The sequence below is a fragment of the Nannospalax galili genome, unplaced genomic scaffold (assembly GCF_000622305.1).
Source record: "Nannospalax galili isolate Female #2095 unplaced genomic scaffold, S.galili_v1.0 scaffold1230, whole genome shotgun sequence".
Lineage (NCBI taxonomy): Eukaryota > Metazoa > Chordata > Mammalia > Rodentia > Spalacidae > Nannospalax > Nannospalax galili.
Genome location: NW_008329135.1, coordinates 1164879 through 1187719, shown reverse-complemented (window position 1 = coordinate 1187719; position 22841 = coordinate 1164879). Strand labels below are relative to the sequence as shown.

Below are 22841 nucleotides of genomic sequence, written 5' to 3'. Positions count from 1 at the left end.
TCCCTCCCTCCCTTCTCCTTCCCATCCTACCTGTCTTCTTACTCCCTTATGACATTATTGCTTGTCTAGAGTCCCATGTGCTACACAAGCATGTGGACACTGAACTATACACACTTCAAGGAGATATTTATAGACTCTTTTCAATATTAAATTTTGAATCAGGGCTAAGAAAGGCTGCTATTGAGAAGCACACTGGACCTAGACAGTCTTAGGGGCTCAGCAGAGAGGATGGATGTGGCTCCCGGAGGGTGGGGCAGCAGGATCAAGCTATTTAAGTTTTTTCTCTTTTCCTTCACCCTTTTAATATTTCTATAACTTTTCCTTCCATCTCAATCATCCCTTACTTTTTTGAATTGAAAATCTGCAGAGTTTTTTCCTTGAAGAAAATCCATTTATGAATTTTATAGCTTTCTCTAATTTCCATAGTGTGAATATTCCCATTATGGCTGACCTCTAGCTGCTAATGTGATGCCGCAAGGGACAGAGTGGAGGAGGCATACACAGATTAGGCTCTCCTGAGTACACGTGGGCCAGGTGCACAGGCCATCTTTGCTTGTGTCTGAAATTATACCACAATTTAGGGATATCGTGCTGAAATCTGTGACGACCTTCGGAGCCTTTACACATATCAATCATTTAATGTACCAACAAAAGTACATTTTATTGATGAACAAACTGAAGCACGGAGAAGTCATTTACTCAAGTTTACATATTAAGCGCATGGTGGCTTCCTGGGACTGAACACACACACACACACACACACACACGAGTTTGTCTTTAGAGCAGCTGACATTAACTAAAGCTTATAGAGACATTAAGCTTATTTAGAAAACAGCTACAAAAGAAAGACAGTACAAGGTTGGTGTTACCTAAGCAATAGTCCACATACATTAGAAATAACGCTTATAAAATAATAATTTAAAAAAATGAGTTTGAAAAGCAATAGATATTATTAATAAAAACTTTCCTTAATTTCTCTTGGTCTATAAGAGAAAATCATTACGGGGATCTATTGAGTCAAAATTTGAATTTATTACTACAATACCTTCTAGATAGTGAAGAAGTTACTATATAGAAATTATTACAACCAAAGAACTGAAGGAAATATTTTGGGTATGTGATTTGTTAATCACTTTAATTTGTGTCTTTGTGAGAGAAAATATAGAAATAAAGACAATAAGTAAGCAAAAGAAAACCCATTGGCTTCAGAAATCAGGGGAAATTCCTCATTATTTCCATTGTAGGGATTAGGCAAATATTCCCTAGGATCCTTAAGCAATGAGGGGGCTGAGTTGCCCTTTGATTTAGTCAGCTGGTGTCAATCCTTTCTAATCTTACAATCACAGCGATAAAAAGGGATTGCTTGTTTATATACAAGATGTGAAATCCTTCCTGTTCAAAGCTGTATATTCTCTTAGAAGTCAGAAAGTTTACAGCAGCTGCAGAGCTGGCACAGGATTGAGATTTCTAGGTTTCCCAAGAGGTCAGTTTAGGGGCACCTTGCTATTTGCTTGGTTTCCCGGCACCCTCTTCCCATGATACATCTCCACAGGCTGCCCAATTACTGCACCTTCATGTCTTCTTCTCTGCCTGCCCCAGGCACGTTCATACCTGTTCTTTGCTTTAGTTTCCTAATAGAAGAATTTATTTCTTTACAGCATTTGTTCATTTGCTTAATGGCCCTTTTAGCTACTTTTCTCTTTGTTGTGACAAAATGCCTGACAAAAGCAATTTAAAGAAAGAACAGTGCATTTTAATGTGTGGTTTAAGAAGGTATACAGTCCATCATAGACAGTCAAGCACGATGGTTGGGGCTTAAGGTCTTAAAGAAGCAGAGAGCAGGCAGGAAATGGAGCCAGGCTTTAAAACCTTAAGACAGGTGTGGTGGTTTGAATAAAAATAACCCCCATAGGTTCCAAGTCTTTGGGCATTTTTGTTTCCAGTTGGTGGCACTGTTCTGGGAGGTGTTAGGAGGTGTGGAGGAAGTGTCACTGGGGCGAGATTTGAGAGTTCTTAAGCCTTGCCAGATTTCCAGTCACTGTCTGCTTCCTGTGCCTGCTTGAGGATGTGATCACTGACTTCTGCTCCAGCCACCTCCTTCTGCCATGCCTCCCTCCCATGATGGATGCTAACTCATTGGAATCGTAAGCTAAATAAACTCATTCTTCTATAAGTTGCTTTGGTCAGTGGTTTTCCCACAGCAATGGAAAAGTTACTGATACGGGGGCCCCAGTGACCCACTTCCATTAGTTTGGTTCCACCTCTCGAAGGTTCCAAAACTTAAAACAGCACCATCAGCTGGAGACCAAGAATCCACATGAAACTATTGGATATACCACTTTCAAACCACAGTGATGCCTGTCTCCCCTCTGAGGAGATCAGGGTTTGTACTATTGTTCTTTCTTTGATCCTTAGTGCTTTGACCGGTGGGTGCTCACTAAGTACCTGAGGAATAATTAAAGGTTAAAAGAAGGCAGAGAGTATGCTAGCTTTATGATGTCTAAAGTAGCGGTGGCAATTTCCTACAGAAAATGTATCAAATGGACCAAGACCATCAAATCATACCTTGTTTCCCATTTAAAACTCATTAGAACAGAAGTATTATTTGAAACAAGTCAGGGTGGAATAGGATGAGCAGCTTGTGGAAGACTAATTTAGTTTCTTAACAGCTTGAAGAAATGCTGTTTCATTAACAATTTATTGAAAAAAATCTTTCCTTCCATATTGTTAGATATACAATCATATTTATATTACCTTGGGGGAATCTGAGACATGGGGACCAGTCATTTGCTAGGCTTTTATGTCATTATATGTTATATATTATTTAGGACATTGCTTAATTACTGTAATAAATGTTTGTGTACTGACCTTTTTATACCACCAAATGTTTGTGCATGACCCAAGAACTTTCCAAAGTCAATATGAAACATGTGGCCTGACTTTGTCAGCATGATGTTGTCATTATGTCGGTCACAAACTCCCAGGATAAACGTTACCACGCACCAGCCAGCACAGGAGTAGAAAAAGTTCTTCAAGGCCTATCCATTGAGAAACAATGGCACAAAAAAGTCAACAAAGAAAAAAAGCAGCTGCAATTATCTATTTCTTCCTATCTATTATCTATTCATCCATCATCTATCATCTATATCAATCTATCATCTATCTATCTATCTATCTATCTATCTATCTATCTATCTATCTATCTGTCTATCTATCTATCAATTATCTAGCTATATCTATCTATCATCTATCATCTATCTATCCTCTATCATCTATCTAAATCTATCTATCTATCTATCTATCTATCTATCTATCTATCTATCTATCTATCTATCTATCTATCTATCTATCTATCTATCATCTTCTATCTATCTGCCTACCTACCTATTTATCATCTATCTGCCTATCTATCTTTTATCTTCTATATATCTATCATATATCTTCTATCATCTATCTATCTATCTATTCATCTATCTATCTATCTATCTATCTATCTATCTACCTACCTACCTATTTATCATCTAACTGCCTATCTATCTATCTATCTATCTATCTACCTACCTATCATCTATCTATCGTCTGTCTGTATCTATCTATCTATCTATCTATCTATCTATCTATCTATCTATCATCTGCCTATTTATCATCTATCTGCCTATCATCATCTATCTATCATCCATCCATCTATCTATCTACCTATCTATCTATCTATCTATCATCTATCTATTATCTATCATCTATCTATCATCTATCTATCTATCTATCTATCTATCATCTATCATCTATCTATCTATCATCTATCCATCATCTATCTATCTATCTATCTATCTATCTACCTATCTATCTATCTATCTATCAATCATCTATCTTCCTTCTATCTTATATTCCACGAGCCATTTAACAATGTTAGATGAAAACATAGAGTATATCATAGCAGAATAAATTTTAGCAAAGGGGCTTGATTTAGAAAATTGGAGATTGTGTACGTAGTTAGAAGTTATAGTAGAAATTACTAAGATGGAATAGTTTCAGGAGGCATCATCTCTGGAGTGAGATTGCTGTAACAGAGACAGCTAAGGAAAGAGATTCTTTACCAGTAGCCAGAAATTTCACCCAGAAGGAAACCAAATGAAAAGATTTTTATCTCATTAATATGCTATTTAAATTGGGTCATTCTCTCTAGGCTGATGACTGAGTGAATTAGAACTCAAGGTGTACTTAATTTATTTTCCCATAAGTCACACTATCCAATGGACCAGAGCCTATTCTTATTTAAGTACCTTACTTAAAATTAGTTCCAGCAGGACAAACCTTTTCATAATCTTCCTTTAAGTGGTTGTGCTGACTGAACCACTTCTTGATGGTGTTTTCTTTCAGTGGTCCTATCAGCCCCGAGTGCAGATGGATCTTTGCAAGGGTTATAGCATCGGGTACCATCTCTATCAATCCTAGATAATAACAAAGAGATTATGGAAACTAACCTTGTTTCACCTCAGGAAGAATACTTAGGCCACAGACCTTGATGTGAGCAGCAACAGTGGTTGTTGGCACGGGTTGGATTTCCTTTGCCTTTCAAACCTTCTCTGCAGAAGCCTGGGGGGGGGGCATGTGGGCTACTGCTCATCCTTCCAAAATCTCATCAAGTCTAGTAACTGTGGGGTTTTCATTAGATTCATCAGAAGCAGCTTAATGTTTTCTTTCTAGAACTATGACAGAGGGCGCATCAAGATGACCCTGTGGAGACCCAATAGTCACTAGAGGAGAGGATTGACAATCCCATGGATGGAGTGCTACTCATTGACAGTTCATGGAGGACACTCGAGTTTGTATAGCGAACATGTTTGTATCTTCCATAAACAAAATATAATTCCCTTAGCAAACATACCAGTATATGATAAAAAAATCTGTATTCTGGAGCCTGAAGAAATGGATTAATGGATAAAACACTGGCCAAGAACTCCTGAGGACTGGAGTTTGGATCCCAGAATCCACTTAAATGCTGGGTGGGTGTGGGAGTGCACTTGTAATCTTAGCCCTCAGCAGGTGAATAATAGGGATCCCAGAGCATGCAGGCTTGCTAGAGTAGCTGAAACTCTGGGTTCAGCAAGAGATACTTCCCCTCCTCCTCCTCCTCCTCTCCCTCCTCATCCTCCTCTCCCTCCTCCTCCCCCTCCTCCTCTTCTTTCTCCCCCTCCTCCTCCTCTTCCTCCTTCCCCTCCTCCCCCTCCTCTTCCTCCTCCTCCTCTTCCTCCCATCTCCTCCCCCCTCCTCCTCTCCATCCTCCTCCTCCTCTTCCTTCTTTTCTTCATGCCTCTAAGTCAGTTAGTGCTGCTCATATGTGAATGGGTGTGGGGCCACCCGTCAGAGCCTGGGAAACCTACAGTGACCACATCACCAAAGAAGAATGAGTCTCCCTCTCCCAGTGACTATCAACTGCCAGTAGCTCCAGTGTTTGTGTTGGGGCCTGGAGATCATGTCTTCCCTCTATGCTGGAATTTCGGCTGGTTTTAGCTTGCGCAGGTCACTACAGTTATTGTGAGCTCTGAAGTGCAATAGCCACATCTTATTCAGAAGACAGACAGATATGGGAAGAGTTGGAAGGGAAAATGGGGAGTAGATAGGATCCTATTTCGTCCTCCTGTATGATATTCTCAAGAACAAAGAAGAAATCGTAAGAAGTGACCCTGCTTCCATATATAGAGTGGAAAGCAGTAGAAGGCACCTCACTTCAAGTTTTAGTTTTCACATATATGTCTATCCATACACAACACACACACACACACACACACACACAGAGCACACACCGATGTGCACCTGTACACAAAACAGACATGCACATGCACACAGCACACACCTATGCACACCATACACAAAACACAGACACAGACAGACACACAGACACACACACACACACACACACAGAGCACACACCTATGTGCACCTGTACACAAAACAGATGCACGCATGCACACAGCATGCACCTATGCATACCATACACAAAACAGACACAGACACATACACAAACACACATGCACACATAAACACACAGAAAAGTTAAAAGTAAAACTTTGTTCAGGCTAACAAAAGCATTGTAGTTAAATGTTAGATTTCTGGGAGCAAAGAGAAAAATTGCATTAGCCATGGAGGAAGCTACCTGCTTCAGTTGACTTGAAAGAGAAGCCATAATAATGATTTCATTTAAAAGGGGCATATATTGATGGAACTTAAGTAGAACCTTCACTCCAATGGCCATTCATCCATCAAGGACTTCCAGTGTGCTTTCTCAAGTTATTAGGATATAAATATTTTCAGGCCTTCTTTAAGAGTGGCTTAAACAGTATTTAAACCTCTCCCAGGATGAATATCCCCAAATATCTCTCAATGCACAGGTTTATAGATAAAATCACTGAAAGAAATGAAAATCTAGACTTTCTGATGTTCACAATCTGCACATAGTAAGAATTGCAGAATCAAATGCTTGGCAGTCTGAGAGGCACAAACAGAGCTATGTGGCTAGAGAGATGGGTAAGTTCTTAAAATTTTGAACAACAGTCATCAGATAACTCTCAAAATCTGATGACAAAATGCAATGCAATATTGTAAAAATGACACCTGCTTTACTCCCTATTTCTGCTGAAGAAGAATTTGAAAGATTTTGCCTTGGTTAGATGCTACAATGACAAACAGAGGTGAGTAGATGGAATGAGAGCATTCCATCAAGATCAAGGGTTATTCAATTTCAAAAGTGCAAGTGGTCTCCGAGTGGCATCAAGAAGCTCAGTCTGGCTCATTTGGTTTTATTCTTACTTTTTCAGCAGATTAAGAAATGAAAGAATTAGGTCACGTCTGTGTGAACAAGAGAGTAGAATTCAAGGAATGACAAGTTCATGGTAGCCAAAATAAAAGACTGCCCTTAAGGAATTAAAACAGTGGAAAAGGTTCAGGGGTGGGGCAATTGGCATGGAGCAAGATCACTGCTGTTGGAATGAAAGGAATTGGGTCTTCCCTCTAAGTCAGCTGGGCTGGGAGTCTGCACTCAGCAGCTAACATCTCAAGTCTTACTGCCTGGGGTTTTGAGCCTGATGCTGGGGCCTCAGGAAGAGAGGGAACTAATATGACGGGTCCTTTGCAGCAATAAGTTTCAACAGTAGCTTAAAAAAAAAAAGACTATATAATTGAGGGACTTTTTCCAGAATAAGCAAATAAAACCACATGAACAGATAAAGAAAATGAGGTACATAAACACCATGGTGTTTTATTACAGGGACAAAATGATGTTGTTTGATGGATGATAGATGCAACTGGAGACCATCATGTTACATTAGGAGAAACAAGCCAGAGTCAGAAAGACAAATATTGTGTTTTTCATTTGTAGGTCCTAGGTTTCTTATAGATAGATAAACCATTTATACATGCCATGAAAGCAGTAAAGAAGGAGGAGAAGAAAGGAAGACAAGAAGAGTAGGGTGAGTATGGTCATAGTACATGACATGCTTCCAAGAAATAGTCCATGAGGGGCTGGAAAGATGGCTCAGTGGTTAAGAGCACTGGTGCACTTCTATAGGACCTGGGTTCAGTTCCCAGCACCCACATCGTGGCTAATAACCATCTGTAACTCCAGTTCCAGGGTATCTGATGCCCTCTTATGGCCTCCTTGGGTATTACATGATACAAGGGAACTTAATATACATGCAGACAAAACACACATATGCATAAAATAAAAATTAGGGGGCTAGAGAGATGGCTCAGCAATTAAGAGTACTGGCTGTCTTGCAGAGGACCTAAGTTCAAATCCCAGCACCCACATGATGGCTAACAACCATCTGTAAGTCCAGTTGCCGGGGATCCAATGTCCTCTTCTTTCCTCTGTAGGCACTGTATGACACAGGTACACTTACATACATGCAAGTATAACATTCATACACATAAAATAAAAATAAAATCAATCAATCAAATAAAATAAAATTAACTAATTGATTAAAAGAAATTGCCTATGAAAAATCTATGGGTTAATGTGAAATTCAGCAAGACTGCAAAATATACAATGAATACCTCCCCCCTCCCTTGAACAGATAAAGGACTTAAAATATGTAATCTTCTCCATCTTCTGGGCTTTTACAAAGCAAAAGAAATTTGAAGTATGTTCAAAGTTTGCATGTTTGATCATTTTTGGCTGTTGATTTTATACCAACGCAAAAGTGTTTTAGAAATTAAATGCAAGTCTAGGGCTAGTGAGATGGCTCAGTAGGTGAAAGGTCTTGTCACACAAGTCTGAAGATTTTGGTTCCATCTCCAGCACCTACATGGAGGAAGGGACAACTGACTCCCAATAGTTGTCCTCTGACCTCAAAACATGCATTGTTGCTTGTGTGTTCTTGTACACACATCATACACACAAATAAAAAATAATTTAAAAAGTAAATAAATGCAGGCTTTTCGTGTCCTTAGAATTTTAGGGTTTCTTTAAACATATGCAGATTTATCAAGGTTGCATTAGTGGTGACAACTGTTTTGAATAAGTAGGTCATTATGTTATGGAGGAAGTTGGACTTACAAGTGTTTTACCTGCGTGTATGTAAGTATACTAGTGCATGTAATGCCCACGGAGGCCAGAAGAGGGAGCCAATCGGATCTAGAGATGGTTGTAAGTCAGCATGTGGATGCTGGGAACCGAACCCATGACCTCTGGGAGAGCAGCTAACGCTCTTAAGCACTGAGCCATCTCTCCAGCCCATGTACTTTTACTTTTGAATCTAAGTCTCTTTCTGGTATGGTACTAGATTGTGACGGTACATAATGCTATCATTGCAGATGTCAAGGAACATCAAGACTATCTTAGGAAATGGGGAAAAATAGTAGTAACATAACTAATTCCTACAGATAAGCAAAGGATTGCAAAGTCATAATTAATACCTTTATGCTTATTTTAAAAACTATTCTTTGAGAAAAGAGGAATGTACATAGCTCTTTGGAGCTTTGAGTTTGTAGCTTAAAATGAGAACTGTCAGTTTGGGTACATTACCAGTCGGTAAGTGAGATAAATAATGTAAATCCACTCATTTTCCAATCTATACTGACCTTGGGCTTTTCCTGTGGATAGACAGCTATAAATGATCATTTGCATATCTAGACCCTCCTGCAGCCAAATGTTGTCCATCACTTGAACAATCTGCAGAACAAGCATATCTTGACGAAGGTCATCTCCAGCCTGTTAGAAACAAAAGTACAGGCTCTGGGTTTCTCCTTGAGTTCCATTAAAAGCATTCAAATGCGGTCCATGTCATTTCTTTCCCTGGATACAGTTCCAGCTCGACTTAGTGTGGTTTTACTTGTTTTATTAGCATTAAAAGTACCTTGTGTTTTTGAGAAAAGATCAAAGAGAACAAGATCTTTCCTTTAAATGATGACAGGAGCTACCCAAGATAGTCATCTTTCAGTTTATTTTCCACAGTTTCTTAGATTCAAAATCTAGTGCAAAGAGGCAGAACGAATGTTTACACAAGTTTCAAACTCCACCAAGAAAGATCTCTAAGTGATATCTGGATGTCATATGCTTATGCTCGGTGCTGCAATTAGAACCCAACAGCTTCTCCACCAGGCTATAAATAGCACACATATGATTCAGCACCCTGTGACTCAGCAGCTTCTATTATGGAGGTGGTGAGAGTTTTCAGAGAAAACTGTCTTTACTAATAAGACATCATAAAGGGATGATTTCTCAGCAGAGGTGAAGGAAATGCAGTTGGTCCAAAAAGGGAAGGATCTTTGTGCTTTAAAACAAATAAACAGTTTGATCTAAAAAGATGTTCTTTAAATTATACACAGATAATCCAGCCCAAATGAGTTTCTTTTCTTCATGAAAAATAGAATTTACAGAGCACTGAGAGTCAAAGTAAAAGTGTGAGTGTGCTAATCCGCATTCTCAAAACTCAGTCAGAATCCACCACAGATTCACGCTGAAGACTTGTTGAATAATGGACTAACTTAACTGGATGACTGGTAAAGTCCTGCTTTCTACTTACCCTTCCCTGTTTGTGCCTCCTTGCTTCACGTCTCTTCCCATGTGACTTCCACTCACATGTCTGACACACACGTACATACACAATTAAAAATAAATAAGTAAATCTTTCAAAAGCTATTATGCTGTTAGTTTATACTGTTTGGTTTCCATGTAATTTCCATCCTAATTTCCTATCTAGGCCCAAAGAAAACTCTCCTTCTGGGAGCTGGCCACACATTCCACTTTCTCTGCCATTCAAAAGTGATCATATACTTTCATTTATTCAAACACGGTTTCTTAAGATTTGCACTGAACATCAGCTGGCTTTTAGCCAGTACTGTTTGATTTATTGCCAATCAGCTTGGCAGGTACTGTGATTCTGTAAAAACGCAGAATTTAAAATAATTGGGAAGCCTCTGTGTTGTTGCCAGAAGAAATCAGCTACAATCATTTCTAGTTGTGAGTAATAAATCAATAGTTCTTCTTATGGAATCAATTTGGAGATTTAGAAGTGTTACTGTACCTTAAAAATGACGCTGATGTTCTTGCCCATTAGATTAGCATTGGTGAAAGTAATCTTCAAGGGCAAAGCGTTGGATGTGAAGTATGAGCAGGCCTATAGGAGGGGCAGAGAAAAATGCTGAACACAATAACACAAAAACACCTGTCCTGAAATCACAGCCCCTTGAAGAATTTGCTAGATGAGCAAACATAACAAATAGGTATAATTTTTATACTTAGAAAGAACTGTATTTGTTGAAAATAGACAAACTTTAGTCTACCAATCTGAAGCCTTCGTAACAGTATGCTTTTCTTTGTGTCTTGATTTCTGCCGCTTCAGGTACTTGAAGTAATCAAAGTGGAAAATTATTAAATAGAAAATTCTAAAGCTTTAAATTGTACACCCTTCTGAGTAGCATGATGAAGCCACGTGCCATCTCGCTACTTTCTTAGTATGTGAACATACTGTTGTGCAGTGTAGTCACATGGCATATGCTACCCATAGGGAAAAATATACTATATATACACTATATAGGACTTGAGTTCACACATTGATTGAGGGGGGTCTTAGAATATACCCTCATTGAATAAGGAGGAACTAAGGTACTTGGAGGTAGAAAAACCAGCTTTATGGGAGATTGGAAACCCTCCTCTGCGTTCTTAACCCTCCAAGTAATAGAAATATGTTTAAGGTTGAAACAAACTAAGTGGTATGTAGGTGTTCTTTTATAATTGGTTAATAAATGCTATTTAAAATATCATTTCCTTTGTGGGCCGGAGAGCTTACTTGGCAGTTAAAAGCACTGGCTGCTCCTGCAGAAGACCCAGGTCCAATTCCCAGCACCCACCTGGAGGCTGACAACCATCCATGACTCCAGTTCCGGGGTAATTTGGTGGTCTTTTCTGACCTCTGTGAGCATTGCATGACACAGGTGCACTTACACACTTTCAGGAAATGCTCTCAAACACACAAAATAAAAAGTAATAAATAAAGCATAAAACATAAAATATTATTTCCTTTCAATCATTTCTGCCCTGGAATGCACTTTAACGAAGCATAGATCCATAGTTCAGAGAGACATAAATTGAACACTGGGCTTTGTATCTTATTAGCTGTGAGATCTTGATATTATTACTTATCATGTTTCTATCCAATGTAAAATGGAGATAACACATGTTATCTCACACATTTTGGTGAAAGATATATGAACTAATACATTTACAGATCACAGCCCAATATACATTTCCTTTGCACATTTCTTTCAGTCACATTTTGTATTTGCATCTGCAGTGTCTCGATATGGAAGGTTTTCATCTCAGCTTTCTCTGTTATTTGTTTTCCTTCATTTGTTTGAGGGTTTGAATTTGTCTAGGGTAGTAGAGAGTTCATACTGATGGTAAAGAGTTAAACTAACACTAAAGAGATTTGATATATTCAATTTATCAAATCAATAAAATACGATATAAATGTACCTTGAAGGATCAATACGACTAGTCTTATCTGAGACAATTGAAATCTGTACAAGCTGAGAAGAAAGGGTCTATTTTTTTTAACGTAAGTATACTATACCCTCTAGCTAAGCACAAACCCTTGCTTACTGAATCAATTTAAGTTATATAGATTTATGGTTGAGGCTACTTGGGAAGAATGAATTTCTGCTGCAAGAATCAGTTAATTAAAGAAAAAAATATGATCTCATCATGGCATAGAATTAAAAAATCTTGTAAGCCTAGATTTATGGATTTCAAACTCTGCAACCCAATTTGTCGGTCTCTGAGATATTCTAAGTCTAAAAAACAGACAAAGGTCAAAGGGAGGCTGGAGGAGGCTTTAACCTCTCTTCTTAATTATTTCACCTGGAACTACTCTGCTTTTATTATTTCATTTCTTATTTACACTTGAAATATATTTGCTGAAAGTCATGTCAAAAATGTTATACCACCCACAATTACTATCTGAAAGCCATTACCCAGATGGTAACAGAAACAAGTACCATATTTACCGTTAAAACATCAGTGAAAATTGACATGAATGTGTATACATATACATTCAATTGAAAATTCGCCAAGCAATTTATCATAGTTGAATGAGGAAGTACTGAAGAAAGTTATTTGGAGGCGAAATGGATCTTGAAGATTGTGAGAGACATAGATGAGCAAACAGATGGAGGAAGGGTTGTCTAAGTAGAGAAAGGCAAGTCATAAATGTCAAGTTAAAAGCAGGAGTTTAAAGACTAGATTAAGAAGGCCATAGTCCCGAGAGAGGAAAGAGGGCATCAGAGTCTTGCAGATGATCTTATGTCTGGTAAAACGGAAAAGTTGGAAGAAGGAAGGGAGAAGGTAAAAGAGAGAAAGGAAGGTAGGAGTTTTGCTTTTGAGAAGCACAGATTTTAAGAGTTAATAAAAGAGGAAGCCTGTAAATAAGTCACATCTAGTCCTAGCTTTTTCAATAACAGAAAAAGGGCTGAGGTAAGCTACTCACAGCTCACTTGTCTGGTCACCCCTCAGCAACACAAAGGGAAATAAGGAATTGTATATAATAATTAGCAGTTCCCTGAGGGCACATGGCTGAGAATTCTTATAAAAAGAGCATAACTCAGGCGGGCTTGGTGGCGTATGCCTTTAATCCCATCACTCGGAAGGCAGAGGCAGGCAGACCTCTGTGAGTTCAAGGCCAGCCTAGTCCACATTGTGAATTCCAGGACATCTGGGGCTACAGGGAGACCCTGTCTCAAAAAGACCAAAAAAAAGAGAGCATAACTCAAACCTAACAACCTTGCTCTCTGCCTCTGAAAGCTATGTTTTACAAAATAAATTGAGTGAGGGCAAATTTCTCCTCCTGATGCAGTGGACTCAGCCTGAAGACTTTCCCACACTCACTGAATTAATAGGATTTGGCTCCAATGTGAACTCTCTGGTGCACTGTAAACTATGAGCCACAGTGTTCTACCTACCCAAAATAGCTTCCCTGGATCATTGCATTTGTCAGGTTTCTCCTCAGAATGTGTTCTCTGATATACCATGAGACTAGCACCAAAAGTGAAGATTTTCCCACATTCATTACATTTATAATGTCTCTTATCCGTGAGAATGCTCTCAGGTATAATGAGTTGTGAGCTTTCCTACATTCATTTCGGCTGTAAGTCTTCTTATCCTTCTGATTAGTAGGATTAGAGACAGATTAAATATGCCACAAGCCAACTTCATAAAGCCAATTCTGTTCATTGCTGTACTACAGAAGCCAAGGTCTGTTCCAGGTATGGAGGGTCAGAGCAAACAGGTCAAGGGAATAGCTCAACTTGGAGTAACTTCTGAGCCTTGGGGAAAGTATTGCCCATGTAGGGAAAGAGACTGGTCTTAGAGGTAGAGTGAGGGATAGACACTACCAGGCTGCTGATCCCTGCTCCTGGAAGCTCACTGTAGCATATCCAAGGGCCACCTCTTAGCACCAATACCTCTTACCCCTAAGGCCTGTTTGAATAAAAAGGTACATATAATTTTTGTTGGAGGAAAAAAAGTCACTTTACTCTTCACACACACACACACACACACACACACACACACACACACACCACAAGAAACCAAAAGCACAAAGGCAAAAATCAAGAACTGGATCCAGTGGTCTTGTCCTTTCTATGTAAAGATACTATATCTTCAATGTGTTTGGTTTCTAGCCATCTTTACCATAAGTCAATAAATATTGCTAGCAATCGAAAACAGGCAATTTTGACAGCACTAGCTACGATGTAAGTTTTAGCCTTCATTGTATGTCAATTTGTGGAATGTAATACCTTATTTTAAATGCTTGACTTGATAGGTCTTAACATATAACAGAATGTATGAAATCCAGTAAGGAGGGGGCTATCCGGAGTGCAGATGGGGGAGGGGGTCTAAATTTGACTGAGATCTATTATATGAAATACATAAAACTTCATTAAAATATACATAAAATATGCTTATGAAGCATATCAGTTTGGAGGGGGTCTTGACAGTAGCAAAGTTATAAAGATGATAGTGTCGAGTCTTTAGCAAATCATATTACATTTATACTAATAATAGTTCACTTTTTCCTCCTAACTCTTGGGCTTGTTTTCTTTGCTGTCTTATGACTAAAGTATCATGTATTGTTCATGCATGATAGCTTAATCTCTTCACTCTTAAATATTACTTATCAATCATCTCCCCTATTACTGTCTTTCTACACTGGCGTTTTTGAGAAGGAGGATAAAAAAGCTTAGCAGGAACAAAGGAGAAAGAAAGATTCGAAGTCAGAGAAAGGTGACTCAGGAGGTACAATGTGACCGAGGGTTAGGAAGAGGAGGTTAAGAGTTTGACAATACCAGGAAAGGCTCTATAGACACAAGTAAAATTACAAAACCGTTCACAGAACACACTGTGTTTGGGCACGGATACATATTAAATTGAATCAAAATGGAGCCGATAAAGCTAATGACTATTATTAATGTACTAGACATGATACACATGTAATATAAATGAGGCAGGAAATTTCAATCAGTTCTCCCACCTGGCCCATCCCTTAATGACTCAGAGAGAAACGGAAAAGCTCCATGCAGGGAGTCTCCAAATAAGTCACGCTGGATGGATCCACAAAAAAATCCATTCAGTGTAAAAAAAAAAAAATCATACTACAAGTTCAATGTCATCCCAAATGGCCATAATGAATCCAACAGACAATATTGTAGATGGGGGTCAATTACGTTCCTTAAAATAATTGCAATATTCATCTGTGAATTATTTATTCTATATAAAACATTCAACGGTCTAAAGAACACAAAACAGAAACACTGAATCAGGTTGCTTACATCGCGATCAATTCCCTTTATGCACAGAGCGGGGTTCAAGGGAAGATGGCAAGTATTTCTCTCTTGAAAGAATTCTTCTAGTCTGCCGATCTCTTTCTTTAGAACATCCTGTGAGAAAGATAATCAGAAAAAGTATTTAAGAGATTGTAAAGAGCTTTATTCTTCTTTTGAGTTATGTCTTTTGGGTGTTAAGAAAATAAAATCTTTAATTCAGTGGTAGTGTGTGTGAATGGCTTCAGGGTCAGGGGGATGATAGAATCCTGGATGATGGAGCAGGAGGCTAAGGACAACAGGAAGTGTTGGTGAAAACGAGGAACCAAAGAGTTATATTCTTTCTCAGTGACCTCAAGTTCAACTAAAAGCAAATATCAAACAAAGCGTTGTGCTGTTCAAATACCACACAATGAGCTGGACTTGATCTGTGGTCCACCAATTTGAAACCCCTGCTTTAAGTAACTATTAACTAGATCTTTTTCTGATAATTTCCTGAAATCTTCATTTATAAACTACTGAGCTGATAATAATAGTGCAGTTTACAAAAATAATTTACATACATTAGTCAATGCAATAATGCTGACAGGAATAATAATTTATGCGAACAACTAGTTTATTATATGCCAATGCATGTATTTGTAATCTCTACTACTTTTCATAGTCCACAGAGCCTGTGGGAAGGCAGAGATTACAAATACCACTTTTAGAACTCAGCATCCCCTACAAAAAGAGGTAGAGGACAATCATAATACATCCTAAAACAAAACGTTCCCTTTATCCTAGATTTGAAAGTTCCTTAAGCCTGAGGTTATAGATGAAATTTACTCCAGCTAGTGGTTCTTAACTCTTGAGAGTTTCTTATCTCTTACTCTTGGTTCATTGGCAAATAACAGAATCCATTTCTCTCAGGATCTAGAGTAGCAGGGTAGAATGAGGCAAAATTCTACCCTGACATCTTTCTGTGTCTGTCCTCTTCCTGTGATCTATACATGGCTTTGCCTGATGAACTTATTAGAAGCAGAACTCTGCTCCTGAAAGAGGGATCTTAAATCAGTGGACCCCAAGGACTTAAAGTTTCCCCAGAAATCTCATAGTTCTCACAGGGGAAACGGGTTCCAATAGTGCAGACAGCTTATCTTACAGTTAAATTAGCATGTGCATACTTCCTGATTTTTGTAGCATGTTTTCTATAAAGTTGCAATACTGCTACAGGAAAGGAAAAAGGATGAGTCTTTTTCTCCCTGGTAAACAGAACCATTTTCCTCTCTCAATTTCTGTTTATTCCTAATTTCCCAATTTCTCTTGAGTTACATAAAATCTAAGGGGACAGGTTAATAGATATGAGTCCCTGGTACCATCCTCCTTGAGTAAAACCTCTTCTTTATTCTGTATGGCTAGATGTCATTTAGTGCTTTTTCTTCAAGCAGAAAATAAAATAAAATTTAAAAGATAGCTACCAAGGTTGGTGAGATGGCTCAGCAGGTAAAAGTGTTTGCCAAGCAAGCCAGACAACCTCAGTTCTATGCCCAGATTTCACAAGAGACAGAGAGAACAGTTTCTTAGAAGTTGTCCTCTGACCTCCTCATGACCATCCATGGCATGTGTGGCAATGACCCCCACCGCACATACATATAATACTAATAAATAAAATTAAATTTAAAAAGAGCTATCTAGGGATCATCATGGAAGATAGGGTAGAAGGATCATAAGAGACAAAGGGAGCTGTTCATTGCTGGGAAATAGTGTTTCCTAGACACGATAGGGCCTTGTACACATGAGCTCACAGCAGCTGGGATTGCATGCACATGATCTGCACAAGATCAAGCTAGTTGATCCCAGAATGGAGTGGGAGGAGCTCATGAAGTTCACTTCAGCTGAGGAGCTATTAGAAATTGATGGCTGCTGGGAAGGAGGAGTCAGTTTTCTTCAGGGACACGGCCCTCAGTAGGCTATCCATACTCTAGCAGATGGTTTTACACTCATGCACATACAGGAAGCACTAAGGGTACTCAGGGGGTTTACAGAAGAGTGTGTGAAACTAGACCTAAAAGTGGTCCTGAAGATATACCAGAGGATTTGAAGGGGGGTGGAGTAGGGGATAGATTTGATCAAAACCTATTACAAGCATGTGTGAAATTCTCAATAAAAAATACTGAAATGGAAGAAGCCAGAGCAGTCTGCATCCCGATTCGCTGTTGGCAATTTGGGTAACTTCTTCAGAGGATGGTGTGAAAGAATAGGAGGTAGGAATTGGCTAGGTAGTTAGGGTCAAAGGACCCCAAAGAAAAGTAGGCAGTTTCTTGGCTAAAAGTCAAAATGTCCTTGGGCCTCTTAGCAACATGCTCTGTACCAAAGACAAAAAAATGTCAAAACTATTTGGGAGCTCTTATCTGATCCCTAAAAGATTTTAGGGTTACCTCTTCAGAGGGGGGAATGTTAGAATAACAAAAAACCCCATTTAAAAAAGAAAGAAAGAACAAAAGAAAGAATACATGAAGTTGTCAGAGAAAAGTGATAGGGAGATATGGGAGATGTTGGAGGGGAGGGAGTGGGTGTGGGTTTGATCAAAACACCTTATATGCGTGCATGAAATTCTCCATAAAGTTTTTTTTTTAAGTTAAAATACTGAACTATAGTAAAGTGTAAAAAAAGTTCAACAAAAAGAGCTCTCCTCATTGAAGGGGAGAAGGAGGGGTAAAAATGGTGCTAATGATGCTTAATTAGACATTCTTCTGCAATGCCCACAGAGGTCAGAAGATGGTGTCAGATCCCCTGGAACTGGAGTCACAGATGGTTGTTAGTCACTATGTGGGTGCTGGGAACCGAATGTGGGTCCTCTGTAAGAGGACATTTTGCTTTTAACCTCTGAACCTTCTGTCCAGCCCCTTAGTTAGAAACTCTTTAAAATAAAATATTTAAATTACCCCCTCCAACATTTCCTGCCTCTTGTTTATTCTCACCCTATTTTTAATATGTTTTCTCAAAAGCTACCAGTTAAGGCAAGAGAATTATGTTTATTAGAGTGAATAATGCCAGCATCACTATGGAGGTTGGTACAAGTTGTTAGAAAGGTACCAGGCTTATTTACCTGTAGTGTGAACCTGAACCCTGAGGGATTCTAAAACACAAGTTAAGAAATGAACCTAAACCCAAACTTCTGGAACACTCAATCCACTTATTTTACTTGCTATCATTTTTTTTATCTAACATCAGAAAATAATTAATGACTTTGAAGAACTATGAAGAAACCGTAGGAAAAATTTAAAGCGTATTGCCTGTTACGTTAGACTTCTGGAGCTTTTCCCTGAATTTATATGTTTTCCACTTAAAAATAAATTCCCTATTTATGCTTTGTATTTTCACTTCCTCCTACATAGGTGAGGCAGCACAGCTTCTGTGGTTTCTATTAAATAAAGTGACTTCCAGTAAGAAGAATTCTAGTTTGGGAATGAATCTCAGGACATTTTGTATGCTGCTATTTTCGTTGAAACTCTTGTTGATTTTAGACAACGAGTGAAAAGAAACTATGAGTTTTCTTGAGGATAAGGCTCATGTTTAAGTCATCTTCTTATCTTTAACTTCTAGTTGTTGGCAAGCACTCAACTGGTGTTGGATAATGTTCTTACTGCAATGGGTGGATGTCCACTGTCTCTCCCTGCTTGCTCAACACTGAACTTAATACAACCTCCTTAACGGTCTCTATCAGTGAAGAGAGCTAATGATGTAGATAATTAAAAAGAGCCAATGTGACTCCTTGAGATCAAGAAAAAGAATAGCTAGGTGCATTTCTAACAGTGAGAAAGAGACAAAATGTTTTGATTATAATCTGCAAATCTTAATATAAAAATATTACTCTCCATAGTACTACTGATGCTTGTTTAGTTAATTTTATTACTGTCTCCTTCTCCCCTGCCCCCCCCCCCCCCCGATTTTTAAAATGTGCCTTTGGTCAGGACAGTGTTAGGAGAATGTAGAATTAGATTGTGTATTTTTCCCGTGAGTTTGTTTCTGGTGCTCTTTTAAGATTATATCAGCAAGCCTTGTGGTGCGCACCTTTAATTCCAGCACTCAGGATGCAGAGGCAGGGGGATCTCTGTGATTTTTGAAGCCAGCTTGGTCTGCATAGCATGGGGAGGCCCTGTCTCTAAAAAATTATATCAGCAGGACTTTTTGCTCAAACTGCCTTTAGGTTGGCAACTTCTTCTCATGACCCCCTCTGTGTCACAGGGTTACTTGTATCAGGAAGATAATCACGCCAAGTGACTGGAAATACCATTAACTTTAAGAAAGTGAGTGAAAAGGAAACCTGGATTAAAGGAATTGATTTAAATGTCTTATAACTAAATGTATTAAAGGATATGAAATTGAAACCAATGACTCAAAGTTAAATCATAGTCCCCATTTGAAGATTTATTTCTTAACCAACCTGTCTTTGAGGGTCACTGGCCGACTTGACTTTCTCCCCAATATTGCCCAGAAGTTGGACAAGTTTCATCTCCTTGGAAAACTCATCAGTCAAGGCTTCTCCTGCACAGAACTGGAGAGCAGCCAACAGCTTCTGATACCAGCTTTTAAAACAAGCTTCCCCTTGTGCATCTTGTAGCAGCCTGGAGGTAAGAAAAAAGAAGTCTCGTATCTAAAGCTGATTTTTTAACTACCTCCAGAAGCAACAATAAATATATTTCAGACTGATCTGTATGTGCTAGCTCGGGGCAGGTTAGCAGCTTAGAATGAGGGAGGATCATCAAATTCCATCTGATAGCTAATGAGATTCCAAGAAAGAAGAATCCATTAGAAAGCTGCCACTTCTCATTTCAATTCACAATGCGCTTTTTCTTCTTTCAGTCTTCTTGATTCTATAACAAATGCTTATCTCTGTAAATCTCAGGCCATTTAAAGTACGGGCAAGGAACTTTAGAAATAGTTTTTTACAAGTGATGATGCTATATTGTGCCTTAACCAGGAAGCCCACCTTTTCTTCAAATCATAATGTCCCAATTCCATCACAAACCTATGTATTATGCCCCGTCCCACCTCAGCACTTCCCCTTGATAACATTAAGACTTTGTAGAGCCAAGAGGCTGTGTTGTTTTGGATTCGTTTTGGGAAATTTCTTGATTCAATTCCCAGCTCTACTATTTGTAAATTACTTAGGCTGAAACATTATTTTTTATTTGTAATGATTCTCATTATGTAGTGTGGTATAGAATACAGAGTGTTAGCACACTTGGTGTTTAGTACCATGTAAGTTCTAGGGATTCCTAAACCATGAAGCCTGTCTATCAACACTTTGCAACCTCCCCTTGTCCACTCTGCTCACGGACAGTACAGAGGGTTAAGAAGTGGGAATGCTTTGCTAGGCAAGGGAGCAGTAACAGGCATTTGACCACTCATCTGTCATGTGGCAGTTTCTACAGTGTTGAAAACAATTATAATATGCTAAAACTTGACTTTCTATTATGCCCTAAAACACGAGATAGAATTAAAAAGAACAATTCCTTTGAAATTTAATTAACTCTTGGATTGATTCTTCTAAACTTGAGTCTTCCATGTTCTCCTTTTCTGAAAAACAGCATTCAAGGAGCTAGAGGAAAATTCTGAGAATAGAATACTGTAAAAAACAAGAATTTTTGGTATAACAGTCAAAAAACGCATAGGTGAGTGTATTCGTTGTTTCACTATTGTGACAGAAAACTTGACAAAGCAAATTTAAAGAAGGAAGGATTTATTTTTCCTCCCATTCTGAGGGTGCAGTCCATCATGGCAGGATCTGATCACAATGCATCCACAGTCAGGAAGCAGAGAGCTTTGAATGCTGGGGCTTTACTAGCTTTCTCCTCCAGCCCTTGGAATGGTGGTGCCTCCCACACTTAGGGCCGCATATTCCTAATTCACTTAAGGCAACTTACAAACTCCCTCACAGACATGGTCAGAGACGTGTCTCCAAGGTTATTCTAGATCATGTCAAGTTAGCAATCGGTATAAATCATTCTTTATTGCAAGCTTTGCATCTCTGAAAGGTTGTTTTCATTTTTTCAGTGTATTTTGTTCTTACACATTTACATTTAAAGATTGGTTGAGGGGCTGGAAAGATTGCTCAGTGCTTAAGAGCATTGGCTGCTCTTGCAGAGGATCCAGGTTTGGTTTCCAGCTCTCACATAGTGACTGACATCGGTCCTTAACTCTAGTTCCAGGGGAATCCAAAGCCCTCTTCTGACCTCTGTGGGCATTGCACGACATGGGTGCACTTACACATGCAGGCAATACATATGCATAAAATAAAAATAATAAAATAAAAATCGGCTGAAGGAGTCTGCAATTGTAAAAAGTCGATGTCTGCTCTTTCATCAGCCTCATGAAGCCAGCTTGTCTTAGCTGTTTACTTTCTCTTTCTAAAGTACAACTTAATGTGAAATAACAGTCCTGTTTACTTCTGAGAAGGATTAAAACATATATTCACCAAGAACTTCAAGAAGCCGAGGATATCTTGTAGGAAAAATATCCTCGCAATACTTGATACCTTGTTATGTCCATAGAAGAGCCGATAATGAGAACTTTTCTCTTCTCACCCTCTTGATGGGAGTTTGAAGTGTCTGCCATGTAATATGAATCATATGCTTGGAGATTCTAAGAAAATGTGTGCTGTCATGCACATGAACACAAGGCTGCAAATTCAAGCATGCCCGAAGTTGTCTTCAAGATATTTTATGTAGGGCTGTATGCCTTTCAGATTCTCACAGCACTCGGAGGATGGTGGTAATGCGCCATTTTACAGTTTACTTGCTTCAGTGACTAGGGAGTTGAAGGATAGAGTATTTCTATTCCCTATACTGATATTTGTCAGCATATTCTTACACCTTGAATATTGAGTTACTAGTGCTCTGAAATATTTTTAACCTGTTCCACTTCATAAATATAAATCTATAACCACCCGGCTGCTATGTGTATACAATAAAAAGAAGTTTTTGGCACAAAAGGAATCTATACCTCTTTACTAAAATAATGAAAGAAAAGCTATATTTTGATGTCATAGGGACTGATAGACTTGGATAGTTAATTGATGCTCCTGATACTTTTATTTCTTTTTCAATCCGAAGTGAATTTGATTCTTTTCTGAGCAATGTATTTTTCACTCTATCGTTCATGGAGTTAAAAGCCAGTTTGATTGTTCATCTAAAATAAAACACAGTGGAAGAAGATTTGCATAAAGAATATGTGGCCATGTTCTAAAACACATCAGAGCTAAGAAAGCTCAGACTGTTCATTTGTGGTTATTCTTGGGGAATCCGCCTGGCTTAAACACTGCATCCATACCCTTAGGGAGAATTGGGTCTTGTCTATCTCAAATCCATATGAGCCTATTTATATCAACTTAGAAGCTGCATCACAAAAATCAAAACGGCACACTCTACGCTGTGAGAAGGATTCTATTCTTTTAAGCTACTGCACAGAACTCTCTCAGTTGCCCAACTTTTTCAAAGTAGAAAGTATTTCAAATTCTGTCCCTGCAAGTTTGAAGTGAT

At 38.6% G+C, this 22841-nt stretch overlaps 1 protein-coding gene across 4 annotated transcripts in view; it reads right to left on the bottom strand.

The window, feature by feature from the left end:
• Pik3c2g (phosphatidylinositol-4-phosphate 3-kinase catalytic subunit type 2 gamma) overlaps positions 1-22841 on the bottom strand; it is a 402869-nt gene that overhangs the window by 119010 nt on the left and 261018 nt on the right. For all 4 annotated transcript variants that reach the window (XM_029563391.1, XM_029563392.1, XM_029563394.1 and 1 more), the window contains 6 exons: positions 19745-19925; positions 15325-15432; positions 10524-10616; positions 9079-9208; positions 4312-4448; positions 2869-3038 (listed from right to left, as the gene is read on the bottom strand). In XM_029563391.1, coding sequence (XP_029419251.1) covers positions 2869-3038; positions 4312-4448; positions 9079-9208; positions 10524-10616; positions 15325-15432; positions 19745-19925 — 819 coding nt within the window. The remainder of the gene's footprint in view (positions 1-2868; positions 3039-4311; positions 4449-9078; positions 9209-10523; positions 10617-15324; positions 15433-19744; positions 19926-22841) is intronic.